The sequence below is a fragment of the Mus musculus genome, chromosome 10 (assembly GCF_000001635.26).
Source record: "Mus musculus strain C57BL/6J chromosome 10, GRCm38.p6 C57BL/6J".
Taxonomy (NCBI): Eukaryota; Metazoa; Chordata; class Mammalia; order Rodentia; family Muridae; genus Mus; species Mus musculus.
Window position 1 is genome coordinate 71,020,358 of NC_000076.6, and position 20,006 is coordinate 71,040,363.

Here is a 20,006-nt window from a genome sequence, read left to right on the forward strand (position 1 = left end):
TCTGAGAAAATCTGATTGCAAAATGATGCGTAGAATGAACCTATCTTCAAACAACAGAAAGACGTAATGTCTGTGTAAACCAAGCAATCAAAGCCACACATACAGGGCTGTGATATTCATTTTTACTTCAGGCAGAAATTATTTTCCTTTGAGAGTAATTTCTGGCAACATGGATAGAAAGGGAACATACCTCCTCATTCCTGAAATCTCTTTAATATCTTTTCATAAGAATGTCTCTCCCTATCCAGGACTGTATCGAACTGCAGCAATGGGCCACTCGTCATTCTGTAATGACTCCAAAGGGGCCACTGGGTAGAAAGTAGACACCACCATGATTTATGATCTTCAGCTAATGAGCTGCGCCACATAACAGCTCAGTACTGTCAGCAACTGCAAAAGCCCTTCATGGAAATAATTTAATTGCTACTGACAGGCCTAATAGATGTCACTAGAATCTGTCCCAACAGTACCATGACTGACGGAGCCGAGGGAGAACTGAGAAAGGTCCACACAGGATTTGGGAAGCCATTGAAGCTGGGTGCCCATTTCCAGTCCATGACAACCAGCATCAGCAGCCCTGTGACACTGAATAATGGTGGTCAGAAACCTGCAGGCTTGTCACTTATCAGAGAGACATGTGTCAGTAGGGAATGGAAGACAACAGGCATAAAACCAAAGGATAGAAAGTCTGTCCCAAAGCTCTGAAGCCAAAGGCATGAAGTATGAAACACACGGAGAGGACACAAGTGGGCACCTTTGCACAGCTACCCATGGAATTCAAACTTAATCACAAGGAGGCTTCTAAAACACACTGTTCGTGCAATATAAAATATATGAACTTCAGAAACTTCTCACCATGAGCAAGCTGCATCCTCTCTCACATCAGTTATTAGTATACACACACAAACATACACACATGCATATCAACAACTTACACATACATACACAGATACACAATCATACACATACACTCACACACATATGCATACATATACATACATACACACACACATGCATGCACCATACCTATACACACATGAATACACACCCAAACATGCACATACACAGACATGCACACACACATATATACACAACATGCATATATATATATATATATATATATATATATATGTATATGTATATATACATTCATACACATATACTCAAATACACATACATATGCATATACACACCAACATGAACACACATATACATACATACACACACACATGCACACATGCACATATACAACCATACTTACACACACATGCATGCACACACAGACTCACACACACACACACACAGTGGCACTAGTAATATTCTGTCATGCAGGTTCTTTAAGGAAACCAAAATATCCTTCTTAGGGAATACTGCACAGTTCTAACAAGAAATTGGGTACTCAATCCACGAGAGGACACCGAGGAACACCTATAGGCACCCTGCTAAGTAGGGGACAATCAGTGAAATGAAATGCAGTGGATGAGTGGCGGATATGCCTCAGTACTTTAAAAGCCACAAAAGCCCACGGAGGGCACATAAGTGTATATTACCAAGAAAAGGAAGTCTTTCAAGACTGGCTCTCATTTAGTCATGTGCATTTGAAGTTTCTCAGCTGCTTTGGTGCTTAGGATCTCGTGTCTTTTTAGCTGCCAGCTCCACGGTGCATGGCTATATCCATCCAGTCACCTCTTGGAGGATATCTTGGTGCTAAGTTTTGAGAACCATGAACAAAGTCCCCATAAATATGTATGTGTGGGTTTTCTCTGGACATGAGGTTTTATTTATTGATTGATTGACTCAGTTGGCCACACTAGAAAGTGTGATCTCTGAATCATTTTGGAAAGGCTCTGTTTAGCATGAAACTGTCTTCCAAAGTGTCCTTACCATCCTGTAGCCCACCACCTATGCATCAGAGTTCCAGTTGCTACACTGTATCAGCATCATTTGCCCTTGGGCAGAGCCATTCTAACAGGCTTGAAGTGGGATTTCATTTAACATGCCATTCCCCAGAGACCTAGATGGCCAGCCTCTTACCATCTGTTTGTCTCCCTTGGTAAAGTATCTATTTGGATCTTTTGAGTACAGTCTAAGCTGTATGCCTGGTTACAGTTGATGTTTAAGAGTTCATCCTGTATTATCAGCTATGCCTTTTGTAGCTATGTCTCCCCCACCCACCTCTGGATTGTCCTGTCTCTGCTTTCCCATTTCTATTATTTTATAATATCTCTATCCAATGCCAACTAATGTGCTTCCTAAGTTAATGGAAAAATGCCTTTTCAAAACAAAACTACTGGATATAGAATATCATGTTTAACCGAAATCTAGAAGATTAGGAAAATCCTCACCTCTGTCCCAAAGAGAGAGAGAGAGAGAGAGAGAGAGAGAGAGAGAGACTGATTATCAGTGCTGCTCAGAGCAGTGGCTGCCACTCATGAAAGAAAGAAAGAAAGAAAGAAAGAAAGAAAGAAAGAAAGAAAGAAAGAAAGAGAGAGAGAGAAGGAGAGAGAGATTGAGAGGGAGGGAGAGAGAGAGAGAGAGAGAGAGAGAGAGAGAGAGAAATTACCAATGCTGCTCAGAGCAGTGGCTGCCACTCATACAGGAAAGAAAGAAAGAGAGAGGGGAGAGAGGGAAAGAGAGATTATTCACCAAAGCTGCTGAGAACAGTGGCTGCCACTCAAACAGAAAAGGCATCATTCTAAACCATGCTTCAAGTCTCATGTACATCAGGGGTTCCCGTGTCAGCATGGTCAATTGTGAGCTGAGGGCTCACTATGCACCAGAAGCAAAACAATGAGGGCTGACTATGCACCCCTAGAACTCAACCTGCGTGTTCTTGACCTCTAGAGAATGAACTACCAACCAAGCCTACAGCTTTCCCTTGTCACATGCATACACAATGTTATAACCTAATAATACACATGTACACACACAACATTATAATCTAATAATACACATGTGCACACACAATGTTATAGTCGAATAATACACATGTGCACACACAACATTATAATCGAATAATACACATGTGCATACACCCAGTGACAGATGGGGTGAAAACAGTGTCCTCGAAATCTTTTCCATTTCATCCTGGCAATGTTACAACTTTTTGACACCCAAGCAAGTTACAAACTCATTGATGGGAACACCATGGTTCCCCCCTATGGGGCCATGTTTCTCTTTCCTCTGAACACTGAAGCATTAGCTAGCCAGCCATGTACATCCCCTTAGATGCTCACCCCAGGAAACAGTAACGAGTGTGTGGCTTTTCCTCATGGGAAGACAACCTATCAGATACCCATTTGCTCTAAGAGGATGCAACCAAAAATAATAAAACTCAGGGAAATGTTGGCGATGCTCTTGTTTCTTTTGGGAGGAAGAGAAGAGCCAGATGTGAGTCTATCCACTTCCAAGCCAGGACCTGCACCCAGCAATCCAGAGAATGCTGGTGTCCTTGCTGGTCCTGGGGGGCATCCAATCGTAAACTGTCACTGAAGCAGCCCCTGGAGAGACTAGTGCCTGTCACTTTGTCTAACTCCGGAATGAAGTTCCATCAATGCTGACCCCAGAGTTACTTGGAATTGGACGTAAAAACTTGAATATTAACCCCCATTTACCTTCAGTAGTCTACAAAGAGATTGATGAACCCATTAAAAGCAAAGAGAAGACTGTAAGAAAAATATTTACCTAATTTAAGAGACCGAGCCATCCAATTTGAGTATGCAGTACAGTCATCCCTGTGTGATAAGTTCTCATTACTAACTGCTTTTATCTCTGTGTTAGGGCCGATCTAGCCAGAATTCCATTTGGAAAAGCAAACTTGTTCAAAATGCTATTCATATTTTAATGAAGTTTCCTTAACTTAAAATAGGCCACAGCTCAGAAAAGCACACTCAGAGACTGAAAAGACTGCCTGAAGTTATTCCAGGTTAGTAAAACTTTATAGTTTTAAACACTTTAATCCTTAAATACTGGTTTCGCTAGCACAGACCTCAAGCTTTTTCTATGTAAACTCTTTGGCTTCAACAGCTCCAGTTTTAAATGCTCCCACACAAAATAAATTCATAGAGGAGAGAAGAAACATGAAGTATTTATTTGTCTTAGTTGTAACTCCCCTGAAGAGAATCTTGGAGTCACAGAGGCAGATGCCTGTTGCTGGAATCTTAAGTTCTCAAGTTCTTCTGTCTTAAATGAACCTTCTGCCTTCCAATAACCCAAACACTCTGGGGAATAGCTATAAAAATTCTTTATTCCTCAGTCTACACGCGTGCATGCATGTGAGTGCACACGAGTACCCACATACGTACATGCAGGCAAACACACACAAACACACGGGCACAGTGTGTTTCTGTTCTGCCTGTCTGTGTGCACTCCTATAAAATACTGTCAAGAAAACAACTTGGCTGATATACTTCCTACTCTGTCCTACCAAGCATTTGCTCAGAGGGGAAAGGAAGAAGGAGAAGGAAGAAGAATGAGAAGACGTGAGGGGGGCGGAGGAGAAGACAAACACCAGATGTTCCTTTTCTCGGAGCCACACGAAACGCAGAGAACTCTGGGTTATCTTCACTGCAAATGTCTCCTGACCATGAAGATTGACGGAAGTATCTTCTGCAGTAGTGCGCCTCTTAGGACGCCAGGACAGACAGCATTGTGGTGCTTGAGGGTGGGTTTCTCTTGTTGTCAGCTGTGGCTGCCCCTGCCCCAGTACCTGACTCCACATTGTCTTACCAATGAGAACTCTCCGACCCTTTAATAACCACCATAGGAACTTGTCGAATATACAAATCCCCAGCCCACCTCTTCCCGGGCCACCACTTCGGAACGATTGAGAACTTTCTAGAGAAGAATCTAAATTTTTCTAGCTGAAGTAAACTCAGGCTCTGGCTTTCTGCCTGTGTGCCAGGCAGTAACCACCAGCGCCTCTGCCAAGGCGGGCTGCACAGGCATCCGGGCAGCCCTTCTGATAAAGCAAACACGAGGGCTTAAAAGATAAGGTTCGAAGAGAGCTACTGGGAGCTAAATTTGGAAAACACAAAACTGGACTCCGGTAAGATGGAGGAGGCGGCAGACAGGAAGAGAGGGGGCCATAAAAAAAAATGTTTGTGTGGATGCAAATATTTAGGCAGAGCACCGGAAAAGCAGATGAAACAAACCCATAGTAGGGTCATCCCTCAGCAGGGCCCGGGGTATCTCCACATCTCTGACCTTCACACCACCGTGAGGCTTAGATTTAATAAATCATCTACTACACGGCATGGGCCCAGGAACACACATGCATACTCTAATCTCTTTCATAATGAGGGCTGGGAATGAGGGAAGACTTGAAAATGAACAGCCCTCTCTCTCTTACGACACACAAGGCCAGAAGGCAACAGCCCACCAGATGAGCAAACAACTCCCTTCCCAACACCCCCCCCTGCTGTTTAGTTTTACTGGCTACAGAATACAGTGGAACTTCATCTCAAAAATTAAACCATCTTAAAAGAACAGAAACCCCGGATATGGCAGTCTCTAGATGGTCCATCCTTTCGTCACAGCTCCAAACTTTGTCTCTGTAACTCCTTCCATGGGTGTTTTGTTCCCAATTCTAAGAAGGGGCAAAGTGTCCACACTTTGGTCATCGTTCTTCTTGAGTTTCATGTGTTTAGCAAATTCACAGTCAGCTAGTGGATGGATCACAGGGCCCCCAATGGAGGAGCTAGAGAAAGTACCCAAGGAGCTAAAGGGATCTGCAACTCTATAGCTGGAACAACATTTCTTAAATAAAAACACTCAACAACAGGGACTGGGGCCCCAGGGTATGCTTAAGTTTCAATTCACCCCCTTGGTTAACCAGGGATTTTTTTTTTAACAGTCAAATAAACAGAAGACAGGTGAGGCACTGGTTTCTTCTATTGCACATCCAGAACTAGACAGCCAGACCCATGACAAGAGGACTCAATGAATCAGGATAGAAGCATTTTCTTTAGCATTGAGCTCATGCATAGCTTACACAAAGACTTGGAACCACACACAAAAACCGAAACTTGTCTGATTTTGACACGTTAAAACTAGCGGTCCCAGGCTGGAGAGATGGCTCAGTGGTTAAGAACACTGGTTTCTCTTCCAGAGATCCTGAGTTCAATTCCCAGTAACCCACGTGGTGGCTCACAACCATCTGTAATGGGATCTGATGCCCTCTTCTGGTGTGTCTGAGGACAATGACAGTATCCTCATGTACATAAAATAAATCTTAAAAAACAAACAAACAACCCCCCAAAAAAACTAGTGGTCCCAATTCCTTGTCACCATGAGCTAAATAAAAAGTAATAAGACTGAAGTTTCTATAGGCATACCTTGTCTATACTCAGACAGACAGACAGACACACACACACACACACACACACACACACACACCCCAAATGCTCTGTAATATTATTTCTATTCTACAAGATGGGAACACAAAGTGAGACTGAAGGAAATCTAGACTAAAACACGAAAGGCAACCGAGACCCCATGCCGTGTTAAAATGCCACTTGGCAATATAGTCACAGAAGGTGGAACAAGACGACAAACTGAGCAGCAGCAAGATGACAAGACAAAGGGCAGACCACAGGACACAGCTCAGCTTGCATGAATGCTATATGTAGAACTGTTTGGTGGCATTCGTATTATTCTCCTGATAGCTATACAAATTTGTATTCTTCGTTAAATATAGACAAGCAGGATTCCTGAAACTATAGTATATTTGAAAAAATACATATATTTACATATGTACTATGTATACATATAGTATATATTATATTCCTATATATTATATTCACATACCTATATTTATATCTATATAAATATAATAATAAATATTAATATATAAGTATATATAATACATTTCTTAAAACACGTACTGGAAAGTCACATTAGAGAATACCATAGAATCCTAGAAAAAACAAATAAGACAGTGTTCCCTCCCATCTCTGACCATCTACGGGTAGGCAGCTCTATACATAAGGCAGGGAAATGTCTGATCTAAAATGCAGTTCATGCAATACTGTCATGTAGATGGAAAAAAATTCATTTGAGAAAGGAGGAAGTTACGGCTCATTCATGTGGAAGAAGGGCACAGTATATAGCAGCTCATAAATATAGGCCATGACAAAACAAAAAAAAACCAAAATAAACAAAAAACAAAACAAAGAATAAAAAAAGAACAACAACCAAAAACAAAACAAAACAAAAAACCACCTTAAAGTCTACACAAGGGAAACACACAGGCTACGACCCCCATGTAGAACTGCCATTCTTCATGGCTGCTGATCTGACAGATACCCTTCAGATCACAGGTTACTGTGAAGCCCGTTATGGTAACATTTCTATTTTAATACTATTTTTTTAAGCATTTTTTTTTCTGCTGCCACAAAGCCACCTATTTATTTTAATCATGAAAATCCTCCCCAAATACGGCTATTTGACAAGCACTTGAGGCCAAACGTGAACAGAACTGAGCTCCAGCAACCCCGGAAGCTCGTTTTTCAAACATACCTACTCCCCGTCCCAAATTTACCTTTCTTGGATTTAGCCCCGATCTTCAGTTTGGACGGCCATGCAATCTGCGTGTTTGTCTCCTCCATGATCTGAGTCAGGGATCAAGAGAAAAATATTGACTCAATTAAGAACTTGTATTTACAGATAAGATTTTCACACGTTCAAAAAAAAAATTCTTATTTTCATGTTTCTGGCTTTGTGTTGATACAACAAGATGATCTCAGCTTAAAACAATGCAAACATCTTTTTGAAAGCTCGAGGGAGAAGAGGGGGTGTGTTTTCCTAAGCCCTTAATCTACTGAGAGCATCCAAGTCTGTGTTGTTCTCTCCGTGAATCCAGAATCTTAACAGAAACAAGACCTCAAAGTACATGGACAAGTAATTAACCCAGCTTGTTGCCAGGACCATCAGAGATGCTTGCACTGAATAAAATTCACCCGAGACCATCATCTACATACTAGATGTGACTCTTGTAATACAGAAACGATGAGTTAAGCCATACTAAATGAAGATTTCCTCCCATCCCCCAAAATGAAACATCTCCTCCTCCCACTCTCTCTCCATTTGTATTTCATTAAAACTGTTGAAATGCTTCTAAACACAGCATCCCTTCATACTGCTCCATTTCCCGTCAGCCTTCCTGTGGGCCAAGATAGTGTTTATGCTATCGCTCCACCCATTCATATATGCAGATAATACCAGCAGAAGGGAGCCTAGCACATAACGTGAGAAAGGACAGGCAGCAGGCATCGAAAGTGGAGGTGGCAATGACGAGGCAGAAGCCACAGACGACAGCATGAGCGAAGCCAACAAGTAATCGGAAAGGAATCAGAGACTCCCAAGACAAAATAGTCTTTCTAGCTTGCCAATTCCACAGGGCTGTTCACTTGGGAACACGAATAGAAAACTAACTCTGCGCAGGCTAACAGGAACAGAAAATGCAACAAACTAACAGCAAGTCACTTATAGGTCTATCAGCACCCGACAGTCAAGAATTACTCAGAGCAAGACCCAAAGCAGAAAGACCAGGCAGAGCAAGATGAGACGTATTTACTAATATGGATTTAGAGTTAATTAAACAAATCAATGGCGATGACAACTGAACGCACTAAGAACACAACTAACACTAATTTCCTTCTCCAGCTTGTGTACCAGACATGAGAGTAAATGGTTGACGCAGGTCTCTTTCACTCAAGCACCCGACAGCTCTCAGCAGATGTCTCAAGCTGGCAGCCTACCCATGGGTTCTGTCTGCTGTCCAAAGTGTTAGGGGTAGGGCCAACATTTGAAGATCCAAGAACCTGGCATAGCCATTCTGATCTCTGATTTTCCAGAAAAGTTGGTGGATTCGGCACAAGGAATTCATGACAGCATTTGGCTGGCACAGGCAACAGTTGCCTGCTGTGCACTGGGCCAGTGGGCCCTCAGATGCTCCTGAGCCCAACTGTGTCCCTGATGCTGAGGTCAAACGTCACTTGTATGCTGCCCCTGACTTGTTTGTAGTGCTTACTGGTCACTTGGCCCAGTGTCCACACTGCTGTTTTTCTTGGAAAATATTTCTACTTGAAAGCCAGAAAACAAAAACCAAGCCCCCACCGTCTTTGCTTGGTTTATATACGAATCTGATCCAGAAGAAAAGTGGGTGCTCTCACCCTCACCCTCTAAGTCCTGGTTCCTGCCTGTTTCACCTTTGCTAATTAACTGAGTTGACATCAGCATTCATTTGGTTAACTATGTTATTGGTTTGGGGTTTTGATATTGTTTTGGTGTAAGTGGGTTTGTTTGGGGGACGGTGGTTATTTTTGGTTTTCGGAGGGTTGTTTCTGTTTTTTTGTTTATTGTTTTGAGACAAGATCTCACCTACACTGGCCTCAAATCTCCAGTCTTCACGCCTCAGCCTCCCAACTTCTGGGATTACAGAGTGTAGCAAGCAAGCCTAACACTCTCACTCTCTCTCTCTCTCTCTCTCTCTCTCTCTCTCTCTCTCTCTCTCTGAGATTACAGAGTGTAGCAAGCAAGCTTAACACTCTCTCTCTCTCTCTCTCTCTCTCTCTCTCTCTCTCTCTCTCTCCCTAGGAGTACTTTATTTTTTTAAAAAATAAAATTAGAAAGAAAGAATGGCTCAGTGGTTAAGAGTACTTGCAGTTCCCACTGAGGGCCTGAGTTCTGTTGCCTGCACACACATGGCTGCACACAGCCATCTGTAACTCCATTTGTAGGGGATCTGATGCCCTCTATGGCCACTGCTCAAAGAAGGTGCGCATATAGACACCTAACAGAAAAGCAAATGTTTTGTCTTTTTAAAAACCATTTCTTTTTGGTTTTGAGATTATGATATAATTACATCATTTCTCCCCTTCTCTTTCTTCTCTCCCAACCTCCCATATATGTCTCCTGGTTCTCTTCAAAATTCACGGCCTCATCCAGAGACTGCCCCACCTGGAGATCCATCCTATATACAGTCACAAACTGAGACACTATTGTGGATGCCAACAAGTGCTTGCTGACAGGAGCCTGATATAGCTTTCTCCTGAGAGGCTCTGCCACATAAGAGGAACAACAATATGAACCAACCAGTACCCCAAGAGCTCCAAGGGACTAAACCACCAACAGAAGAATACACATGGAGGGACCCATGGCTTCAGTTGCATATGTAGCAGAGGATGGCCTTATCAGGCATCAGTGAGAGGCTCTTGGTCCTGAAAAGGCTCTATGCCCTAGTATAGGGGAATGCCAGGACTAGGAATCGGGAGTGGGTGGGTAGGTGAGCAGGGGGAGGAGGGAGGGATAGGGTAGTTTTTGCAGGGGAAACCAGGAAAAGGGTTAACATTTGAAATGTAAATAAAGAAAATATCTAATAAAAAATTCATGGCCTCTTTTTTTCATTAACTGTTGTAATGTCTATATATGGCTACATATGTACATATATTCCTAAGTATAATCACAACAAACCTTTTCAAAAAATAAATGAATTAATAAAAAAAATACTATCCTTTTCAACTGCCTCTATACCAGCTGCCCAGTAGATGATGCCCCCTCCCTGGCTCACCACTTCAAGGACGTAGGAATCTACTGGTCTCTCTTCCAAAATGTTCCAGTCCCGGCTCCTTCTCACACTGAACCCATCACCTGCTCAAGGATTCTTTCCATCCTCCTGCCACCCAGTTAGAATCACCCTGACTCATTACTATACTTGACTTCTCTCTTATTCTGATGGCAAGCAAGTGTTTTCTTACCTTCCCTGTTTACAAGTTCACAGTCCGAAAGATAGAAATTGTGCTCACTGTCCAAGTGCACAGTACGTACCAGGTATGTTTAGGCAAACGCCCTGACCTAGTTCCCTACCTGGAGTGAGGTCTCTTTCTCAGCCAAGTTCAACTACATCATGCGGGGCAAGTTACTCTCCTTCACCCTCTATGTAAATTGTTTGTAGCATCTACTGCTTGAGCAGTCACAAGGACTTGAGAAGATGGATGGAATCCTGATTCAGTAAATGCTTACTGATGCTGATGGCTCTATGGAACCAGCTACCTGAGAAAGGGCGCAGACACAGTCTGTAACACAGGAGGAGTGCTTAGGGGAGATTCAAAAGGACACGTGGGAGAGCATCCGTCGTCACCAGAGGGGCTTTGAGTCTCAACTTGTGTTGTGAGGAAGGATCAGGTCTCCTACCATCTGCATGTATGGATAAGCCCCAAACAGACTTGAAGACGTGGCACAGACCAAGACGTAGAGGCTCATGTGATGGACTGTCACTTCGCTATTAATAACTCATGACCAGGTAAGAAGCTAGAGCAGGATGAAACAAATTATTTTGCTTCCAGAGTCAGAAGTTTTCCTCAAGAGCTTATCAGTTAATTGGATAACTTGTCAGCCTCGTCAAGGATGCAGGGCAGGTGTATCCCAGTCAAGTTGGAATCGGGACAGCTAGGAGGAGGTGGAGGGTGAAGGGGTTCAGGAGGGGGAGGGTGAAGGGGTTCAGGAGGGGGAGGGTGAAGGGGCCCAATCTCTTTAAGCACAGTGTACAGAAGAGCCATAGAGATGGAGCTGATTCCAGCACAAGAAACAGCTCAAAGGATGTTCATGCAGCAAGCTATGCAAAGCTATGCTTGGGTCCGCAGCAGACCAAAGCGGGGCTGGAAGAAGTGAAGTTAGGAAGATAGGGAAGGGAAAGAAAAGACACCATATGAAGCCCCCAAGAAGAAAACAACCATCTCAGTCTCAGGAGAAAAAAAAGACAATTTCTGAAATGACTTCCAGAAAAAAACAAAGGGTTCTAGGTTTTCTTCTGTGGTTGGTTGTTTGTTTCTGTGACTTCTGCTGTTCTCGTTTCTACGTGCCATACAACCAAAGCCCAGAGAACAAACTGCTGACTTTGCCTCACCTTCTATAAACAGTAAAAAAGAAAAAAAGTATCCTTTTAAATTATGGGACTAGGAAGAAAATTTTGTGGCTTTATAGTGGGTGGAGGCACCTTCTTCTCCTTAATAAGAGGGTCTCGTGTGTTTCCTAAGGTCGTTTAGTTATTACCAGGAAGTCACTTCCCAGAAACCTGCTGTGAGCCTTGGTTCACATGTAAGTCAATACTCTGTCCACAATGTTCGCTATCCATCCATGGACTAATTGGATTAAGTGGCTAATTCTGACCACCTCTCTCCCAGGAGGGTGCTGTCCTCAGCCGGGTGAAAAGTGACCTCAAAGTTGGGAAATGGCCTAAAACGCCTCTTGCTTCCTTATGGAAATAAAACTATAAATACCATCGTGTCTGCTAAGCTACAGAATGCAGAAGGATGCCAAGCCACAAAAACCTTGGACAAAAAGAAGAAGACCGTTCTCTGCACCGAAGGGGGGGAACCTGAAAGTGAGTTCAAGTAGACTCCGTGCACACATGCACATGCCACTTGCATGTGGAGGCCAAAGGTTAGCAGCTAATAAATGTCATGTATCAATCTCGATCTTTTACTTTTCATGTCCTTTATTTGTGTGCATAGGATGCAGAGGGTGGTGGACACATTGTGGTGAGTGTCTGGAGGTCTTTCCTTCTATCATCTGTATCCTGGGACTGAACTCAGGTCTTCAGATTTGGCCACAAGCACCTCTGCCTGCTAAGCTAACTTGCTGGTCCCTCTGCCTTATTTCTTAAGACAGAATCTCTCATTGAGCCTGGAATCCATCGATGTATGAAGAATTTTTGGCCAATAAAGTCCAAGGATGCTCTTTTCTACCATCATGGGCACTTAAGTTATAGATGTTGGCCACTATGGTCAACTTTCTACTTGGGTTCTGGGGCTTCGAACTCAGATCCTCAGACTTGAGTGACAGACAATTTACCAACTGAGCCATCACCGGAGCCCCTAAGAGCTAGGTTCTTAAAAACCTTAATGCTGTTTATTTCCATCTTCCTCAAACCAAAACTCAAAGAATAAACCTCACATTGTAAATAATCTTCTGTAAACATTCAATCATTCCTTAGGTTATGTATTGGAGACAATGTTTCGCTATGTGGCCCAGGCTAGCTTCAAATTCTCCATCCTTCTGCCTCAGCCCCTCAAGTTGTAGGCTCCTGGGATCACGAGTATGCAACATCCTGGCCAGCACACCATGAAGATTTAAAGGATGATTTTTCTCATTTATTTTTGATCCTGTATAACGGATCGAAGTCTTCTGTGTTATGACAATAGAAGAGATTTTGAAAAGTCCACCTAGAGCAGTCAACTCCGCCCTGTTTCTGACTGGCCACATCTCAGGATGGCTGTAGATAATGGCCTGAGACATCCATAGATGTCCAAAGATTGACACCCAGAATTGCGACATAGCCATAAGTAACTTTTTAAGTTTCTGTTAATTAGACTTTAACTGAGTCACAACTCAATGATTATGCTACTATCAGATTTGATGGGTAGCAAATATTTATAGCAAAAAAATATTATTGCTAAGACTATCAACCTTCACTAGGAAGCAACTAAAATATGGAGAGGGGCATGCTACAAATATGCAAAACTAGACAGCCAGGACTACACAGAGAAACCTTGTCTCAAAAAAAAAAAAAAAAGAAAAGAAAAGGAAAGAAAGAAAGAAAAAAGAATATACAAAACTACTTGCCTTCCTTTCTTAATTCATAAAGTGCACTTTTTATTTTACTTTTCTATGAGTACACTATAGCTGTCTTCAGACACACCAGAAGAGGGCATTGGATCCCATTACAGATGGTTGTGAGCCACCATGTGGTGGTTGGGAATTGAACTCAGGACCTCTGAAAGAGCAATCAGTGCTCTTAGCCGGCTGAGCCATCTCTCCAGCCCTTCCTTTTCTATTGATTGAGAATTTTATACATCCATGTATGTTTTGTGCAACCCTCCTTTCCTCTACTCCATCACCCCCTTCCTCCCAAGTTCATGTGCTCTCTCATTTAAACCCTCTGGGTCCTCTTAGCACTGCCTATGTATGTGTGGAGGACCATCTACGGGTTCATCTACTGGGTAGCCTTTCAGGGGCTGCATCCCTGAAGAAAAGAGGAAACTGAGCCACCCTTCCCCACCTGCAGTTCCCAAGAGCTCCTTGGCTTGGGCTGGGACTCCATAAGCTCCCCCAGCATTGACAGTGTGACGCTGCCTGGCTTGACCGTGTGTATAGATCATGTGTATGCAGTTGCAACTACTATGAGTTCATGTGAATGACACCCAGCCACGACCAGCAAATTCTGTTTCAGAGCAGATATCTGATACTTCTGCCTCTTACAGCCTTTCTGCCTCCTCTTCCACACTGATGCATGAGCCCTGGGGGAAGGGTGTGTGGTGTAGAAGTCCCATGGAGAGATGCACTCTCCAATGTCTCTTGTTCTCTGCAAGCTAACCAGTTGTAGGTCTCTGTATTAATCACTATTCAATGAAAAAATAGAATTAAAAGGGTTCTCTGACAGATGAGGAAAGAGGCAGTTTATTACCACATCCACTTAGCAGGTTAATGGCAGGATAAGCTACTCCCTAGATCCTATGACCTAGCCAGCCATAAGCTTGAGCCCAGTCGACAGTATCAGGATTGCAAATTTTAAAAAGGCGGGGGGGGGGGGGTTAACAGTCCATCCCCCTGGGGCCAATGTATTCTTTTTCTTTACTATAAGTATCCTTAATAAATATGAAATTATGTGTCTCTGTTGGGCTGTAGTTTATGTGGGGGTGGAGAGATTTAGGTGGGAAGAGATGGTACCACTTACATTGGAAATTTTTTACCTGTTTGGAAATTTTCCACCATTTTTTTTTAATTTCAGAGATTTACAACAAACTGTTTATACAATTTTATCAGCCTAAAATAGACCAAAAGTTAGGCCAAAAATGAGCAAGTACGAACTCGAGTTCTACAAAAACAATCCCAGTTCTGTCTGCAGTGTTCATCATAGATTTCAGGTCTCCAGCAAATTTCCAATTTGTATGCCACAAGAGAAGCAGCATCACAAAACTACAAGCTTTGCAGGTTTGTGGCAATTACAGGATAATATGTTACAGGTGAACAGATCCCATGCCAAGCCCCAATCAGCCAGTCTACTAACATGTTTATTTCACCAGTCTTCCCAGGCGAGAGTAATCAGCACCTGAGATCAACCCAAGGCAAGGGAAGTTTACACCGACTTTACGTGAAATCTGCATTCTCCGGCCAGGAAAGGAACACTGGACTCCCCGACTGGAAACTTCTCCTCTAGTCCACTGTACACTCATCCAATGGCTACCAGATGGGGGCCGCCTACAGCCTGCTCCTCAGAAAGAGCAGCTCATCTGCAATGTATGGCCCTCGTATCAATAGAGAAGCAGTCTACCCTTGTAAGGAAGCTGGGTGTTTCCTTGGTTATGTCACATAAGAAGTGAGAGTTGATCTTTTTACTCATGTCACCATGAAGGAAGCTAAGCAAGAGATGAGGAGAGTGTAGTAAACTCTCTCTGGAGGGATGTCTGAAAGCTTAAGATGTTTATTTTGCTAGGACATTATGTATATGTATAATGTATATGCATATGTATATATACATGCACATACATATATGCACATATATACATACATATACATACACATGTACATGTATGTGCATATGTGTATACATAAATATATGTGCATATGTACATATGCATACATATATACATATGCACACATATATGCACATACATATATACATATACATACATATATTCGTATATAAACACATATATACATTCATATGCATATATATACACACATACATACACACATGTGTATATGTATACGTAATGGGACATAGTGGATCCTGCTAGTTTTATTTTAAAACAAGAAATCCCTTTCATCCTCCTGGATCTTCATAGCCTACCAATGTCTCTTACATTCACAGTTGTCATACACACTCTTCTTGAATGTGCATCATATAATAACCTCGTAAACATAGATGGTATTTGAAACCTATCTGCAATTGAGGAAAACAGGACTCAGAATTTATGTGGCAGAGTATGAGGCTTCATGGAGCCAGAATCAAGACCATGTGGTCCTTCCTGCCTGGCTTAGAAGCTGAAGGAGGAGAAGGGTTCCATATACCAGGAGGCCATTCAGAGATCCCAAATTCTGAGCCCCTTTCCTCCCCAACACCGAAGTAACAGAGGGTAATAGACAATTCCTCAATACTTCATTAGTGGAGTAGCCCAGGGATGGCTGAGGATAATTGTCACACCACAAAGCGTTCCAACCCCTAGTTCCAAACACACAATGCACATGCCAAGAGTGGAGAAGAATTGAGTTGTCATGGGGAGAAAATTAGCATCAGGTGGCCAAGGCTATAGTTGCCAGACTTTGAACAAAGGACCGGACAAATCTACACAGAATGTCAACACACAGCCCCTGTGGTGTACAGATCCGATACACATTCATTTTGTTACCATAGCTTACAAAACAAACCCAATCCCCACCGAGCTCCCAGCAACATGGCAAGAGACCGAGCTTCAATCTCGTCTGTTACAATCACTACATAAATAAAAATGTTCAGAGAAACCCGTGGCCAGTCATGAAATTTCTAAGTCTGGCATGACTACACACAGAGCTCTGTCCAGCATCTCCACAAATACAGACATGCCAGTCATCCCTCAGTATCCATGAAGAATGGGTATCAGGGTTCTTGTAGATACCCAACCCAAGCCCATGGATGTTTGAGACTCTGATATAAAAATGCACATTGTTTGTGTAGAACCTACACAGTTGCCTTCCATGTTAAGTCATCTGTAATTTAGTATACCTAACATCCTGTAAACATCTCTATTGTTTATGGATTGATGACAAGCAAGAATGTCCAGTCCTAGTTGGACCAGATGTAATTTTTACAAGTATCTTTCAGTTCAAAGTTAGTGGAATCCACAAATCCAGAAGGCCTGGTGTAGGCGTGATGATCCCTAGGTTCCTAGGTTTAAAATATAGTGGGGTTTGATGGGCATAGGTCATCAGAAGGGGAAACGGGCTGGCCACATAAGAGCATAATCCAGATGGCGAGAGCTAAACCAACCAGATGGCAAAGAGCAGAGGAAAGCACTGGGTGTGGACTGTTGAGGGGCTCCCTGTGGACAGCCAGAGGAACTCTGAGATGGCTCCGTGGGTAAGAGCACTGGCTGCTTATGTAGAGGACCTGGGTTCAATTCCTAGTCCTCACACAGTTGCTCACTACCGCCTGCAACTTTAGTTCCTAGAGTTCAATATCCTCCTCTGGCCTAGTCGGGCACTGTACACACATGGTACCCAGACATAGCTACAGGCAAAACAACACGCAAGTGAAATAAACAAGACTTTTATGAAAGGGGATTCTGTCTGCTGTTTTTCATGCTCTGGAGACTCTCCGAAATCTAAGCAGTACATAACTGTGGCACACACCACGTGCCATTCGTACATTTTTATGTATTTCCCTAGGAAGACAGTTGACAGCTTCCATTTTTACTATCGGCCACAAAAACTTTTAATTAAATCAAGACCCCCTGATCCTTTTCTCCAAACACCAGCAGTGACAAATTATGACAGGCGTCAGCGAGTTTGACTAAATATTAATCTTCAGAGAACAAAGCCAAGTCGTCTACTAATTAAAACTTAGAAGCTGAATTACCATAACTCACTGCAAGCTAAACTGCCCCACAGCTGCTCTCATGCAGCCAATTCTTGTAGGGACTTTAAACAGGGCAAGCATGTCCTTAAATACTATTGTTAAAATCTTCCGTTTAGTTGCACTAACAATTACCTACTTGGTTATACACATTAGGGAAACTACTGTCACACTCTCAGAGATGCAATTTCGTTCTTAGTATAGAAGCAAGCACATCACCATGCTGAAGTGATTTTCTTTATCATACACACTGTTAACTATCCCCCCAATAACATATGGCTTTTTATAAATTGTATTCATTTATTTTAAAAGTTATAAAATTCTAGCATGACATTTATTAACCCTTCATGTAAATGCATGGGCATTATCTTGTCTTAGAGCCCCCCTGTTGGTGGGGTGCTCAAGAACTCAGGGTAAGTCCCATCTTCAGTTTCTGGACTCTTCTTCAGTCTGACCCATAAACATACTGAACAAGATGCACACACCCATTTTAGAGGGGAAAAAGGGCTACGTTCCTAACTTCCTAGGTACTGTAACCAGCTCAACCCAAGCAATGTGCGAGAATAAGAGTGACTAACAAGCTCAGGGATTACTAACATCAGTAAAGCTGAGTTTGCCTAATTGAGGAAACATCTCATGTGGTTCCATCTACACCAAGGTCTTCCAAGAAATGTACCTTCCATAGAACAGAAACGATGTAGGGAAGCCCAATGGGACCAGTGAATCCAAAGAGTCTTCATTCATGGGCAAACCTAAAGGTGCCATTCAAAACACTGAACTTGTCTGAGAGGTGGGGGGACAGGGATGAGTGGAAAGTGTAAGTTTTCAGCTAACTTCATAAGCTCATTTGGTGATGCTCAAAGGTGTGTGTGTGTGTGTGTGTGTGTGTGTGTGAGAGAGAGAGAGAGAGAGAGAGAGAGAGAGAGAGAGAGAGAGATTGAAAATTTCTGATTACATAAGTTGGTGCATCTGGCCCAAGACTCCAGCGGCATCTGAGTGCTTGTGGTGAGGTGAGACCTCTTCTAAACTAAACTAAAAAGACTGAGGAACTCTTCCAGGAGAACTTTTTTTTTTTAATACATCTAGTCTGCACACTTGTATGTTTTCTTAAAAAGTAGAAGACCATAAAATGTTTGACTCTGTATAAACTGTCTGCTGGCAGTGTTTAATATATAATGCTCTAAAAATATCATTTACACTAAGCTGGGATACAGTTACTGAACACCTGGGTATGTGTGCGCGCGTGTGCATACACACACACACACACAGAGAGAGAGAGAGAGAGAGAGAGAGAGAGAGTGTCTAGAACCTAGAGAGGCTACTTGGTACATAAACTGACCTGTAAGTCTAGACAATGGAGCCATGGGGCCTGGCTTTGCCTGCTAAGTCATCTCCCTATCATGCCATCTCCTCAGAGGCTAAATTAAAAGGACCCAACTAACACTGAAAGGCAAATCTGATCTTCCAGGTACAGTAATAGTTTTCAGACTCCTATCTCCCTCCCTGCTGCTTTGTCTTAAAAAGATGGAGGAAGAGAGGAGGGAGGGAGAACAGAGGGAGGACGAAGAGGGAGATGGAGAGAAAAAAAATCTTGAAAGTTTTTATCCTAGAGAATGTATCTCATTTTTTGAAACCCTGAAGAGAGGAGCAGAAAACTACTTCCTAAAAGAGAGCAGAAAACTGTTAAGGGCCAGAGGACCAGGAAGCAAACCTGCTATGAGATTGTGTCTCCTAGGATGTCAGAGCTACAGCCATAAAGTCTTACCAACATGACCCTCCAAATGTGAGCTGAACAAGGACAACCATAGACATAGGCATGGAAAAGACTACAGTCCCCAACCCCAGACAAAGAACTACAGGCAACTACGTACGAAATGCTGACAGTGGGGGAAATAGTCTTCCCCAAGGAAGGGCAATGCTAATTATTTATCCAGTATCAAATAGTCAGCTCTGAAAACATATACTTACAAGTAACATATTATATATATATATATATATATATATATACACACACACATATACATACATATATATATATATATATATATATATATATACACAAACACACACACATATATATATATATTCCAGTAAGTGTTGATATATATGTCTGATTTTCTAGGCATGTTAATATTTTCATACATACTATACACATATATAATATACATATATATAACATGTATATAATATACATGTATGTTATACATGTTTATATGTATATGTGTATATCATGTATGTGTATACATGTATATACATACATCATATATATGTGTGTATGTGTGTGTGTATATATATATATGTATATATATATATATATATACATATATATATCAACAATTACTGAAAAAGAGGCCATGAATTTAAGAGAAAGGAGAGGGTGTATTGGAGGGTTTAG

The 20,006-nt window shown here is 42.2% G+C and overlaps 1 protein-coding gene across 2 annotated transcripts in view; it reads right to left on the reverse strand.

Annotated features, from left to right (window-relative positions):
- The window catches only part of Bicc1 (BicC family RNA binding protein 1), a 236,861-nt gene that overhangs the window by 97,528 nt on the left and 119,327 nt on the right, over nt 1–20,006 (reverse strand). For both annotated transcript variants that reach the window (NM_031397.3, NM_001347189.1), the window contains exon 3: nt 7,541–7,610. In NM_031397.3, the coding sequence (NP_113574.1) occupies nt 7,541–7,610 (70 nt within the window). The remainder of the gene's footprint in view (nt 1–7,540; nt 7,611–20,006) is intronic.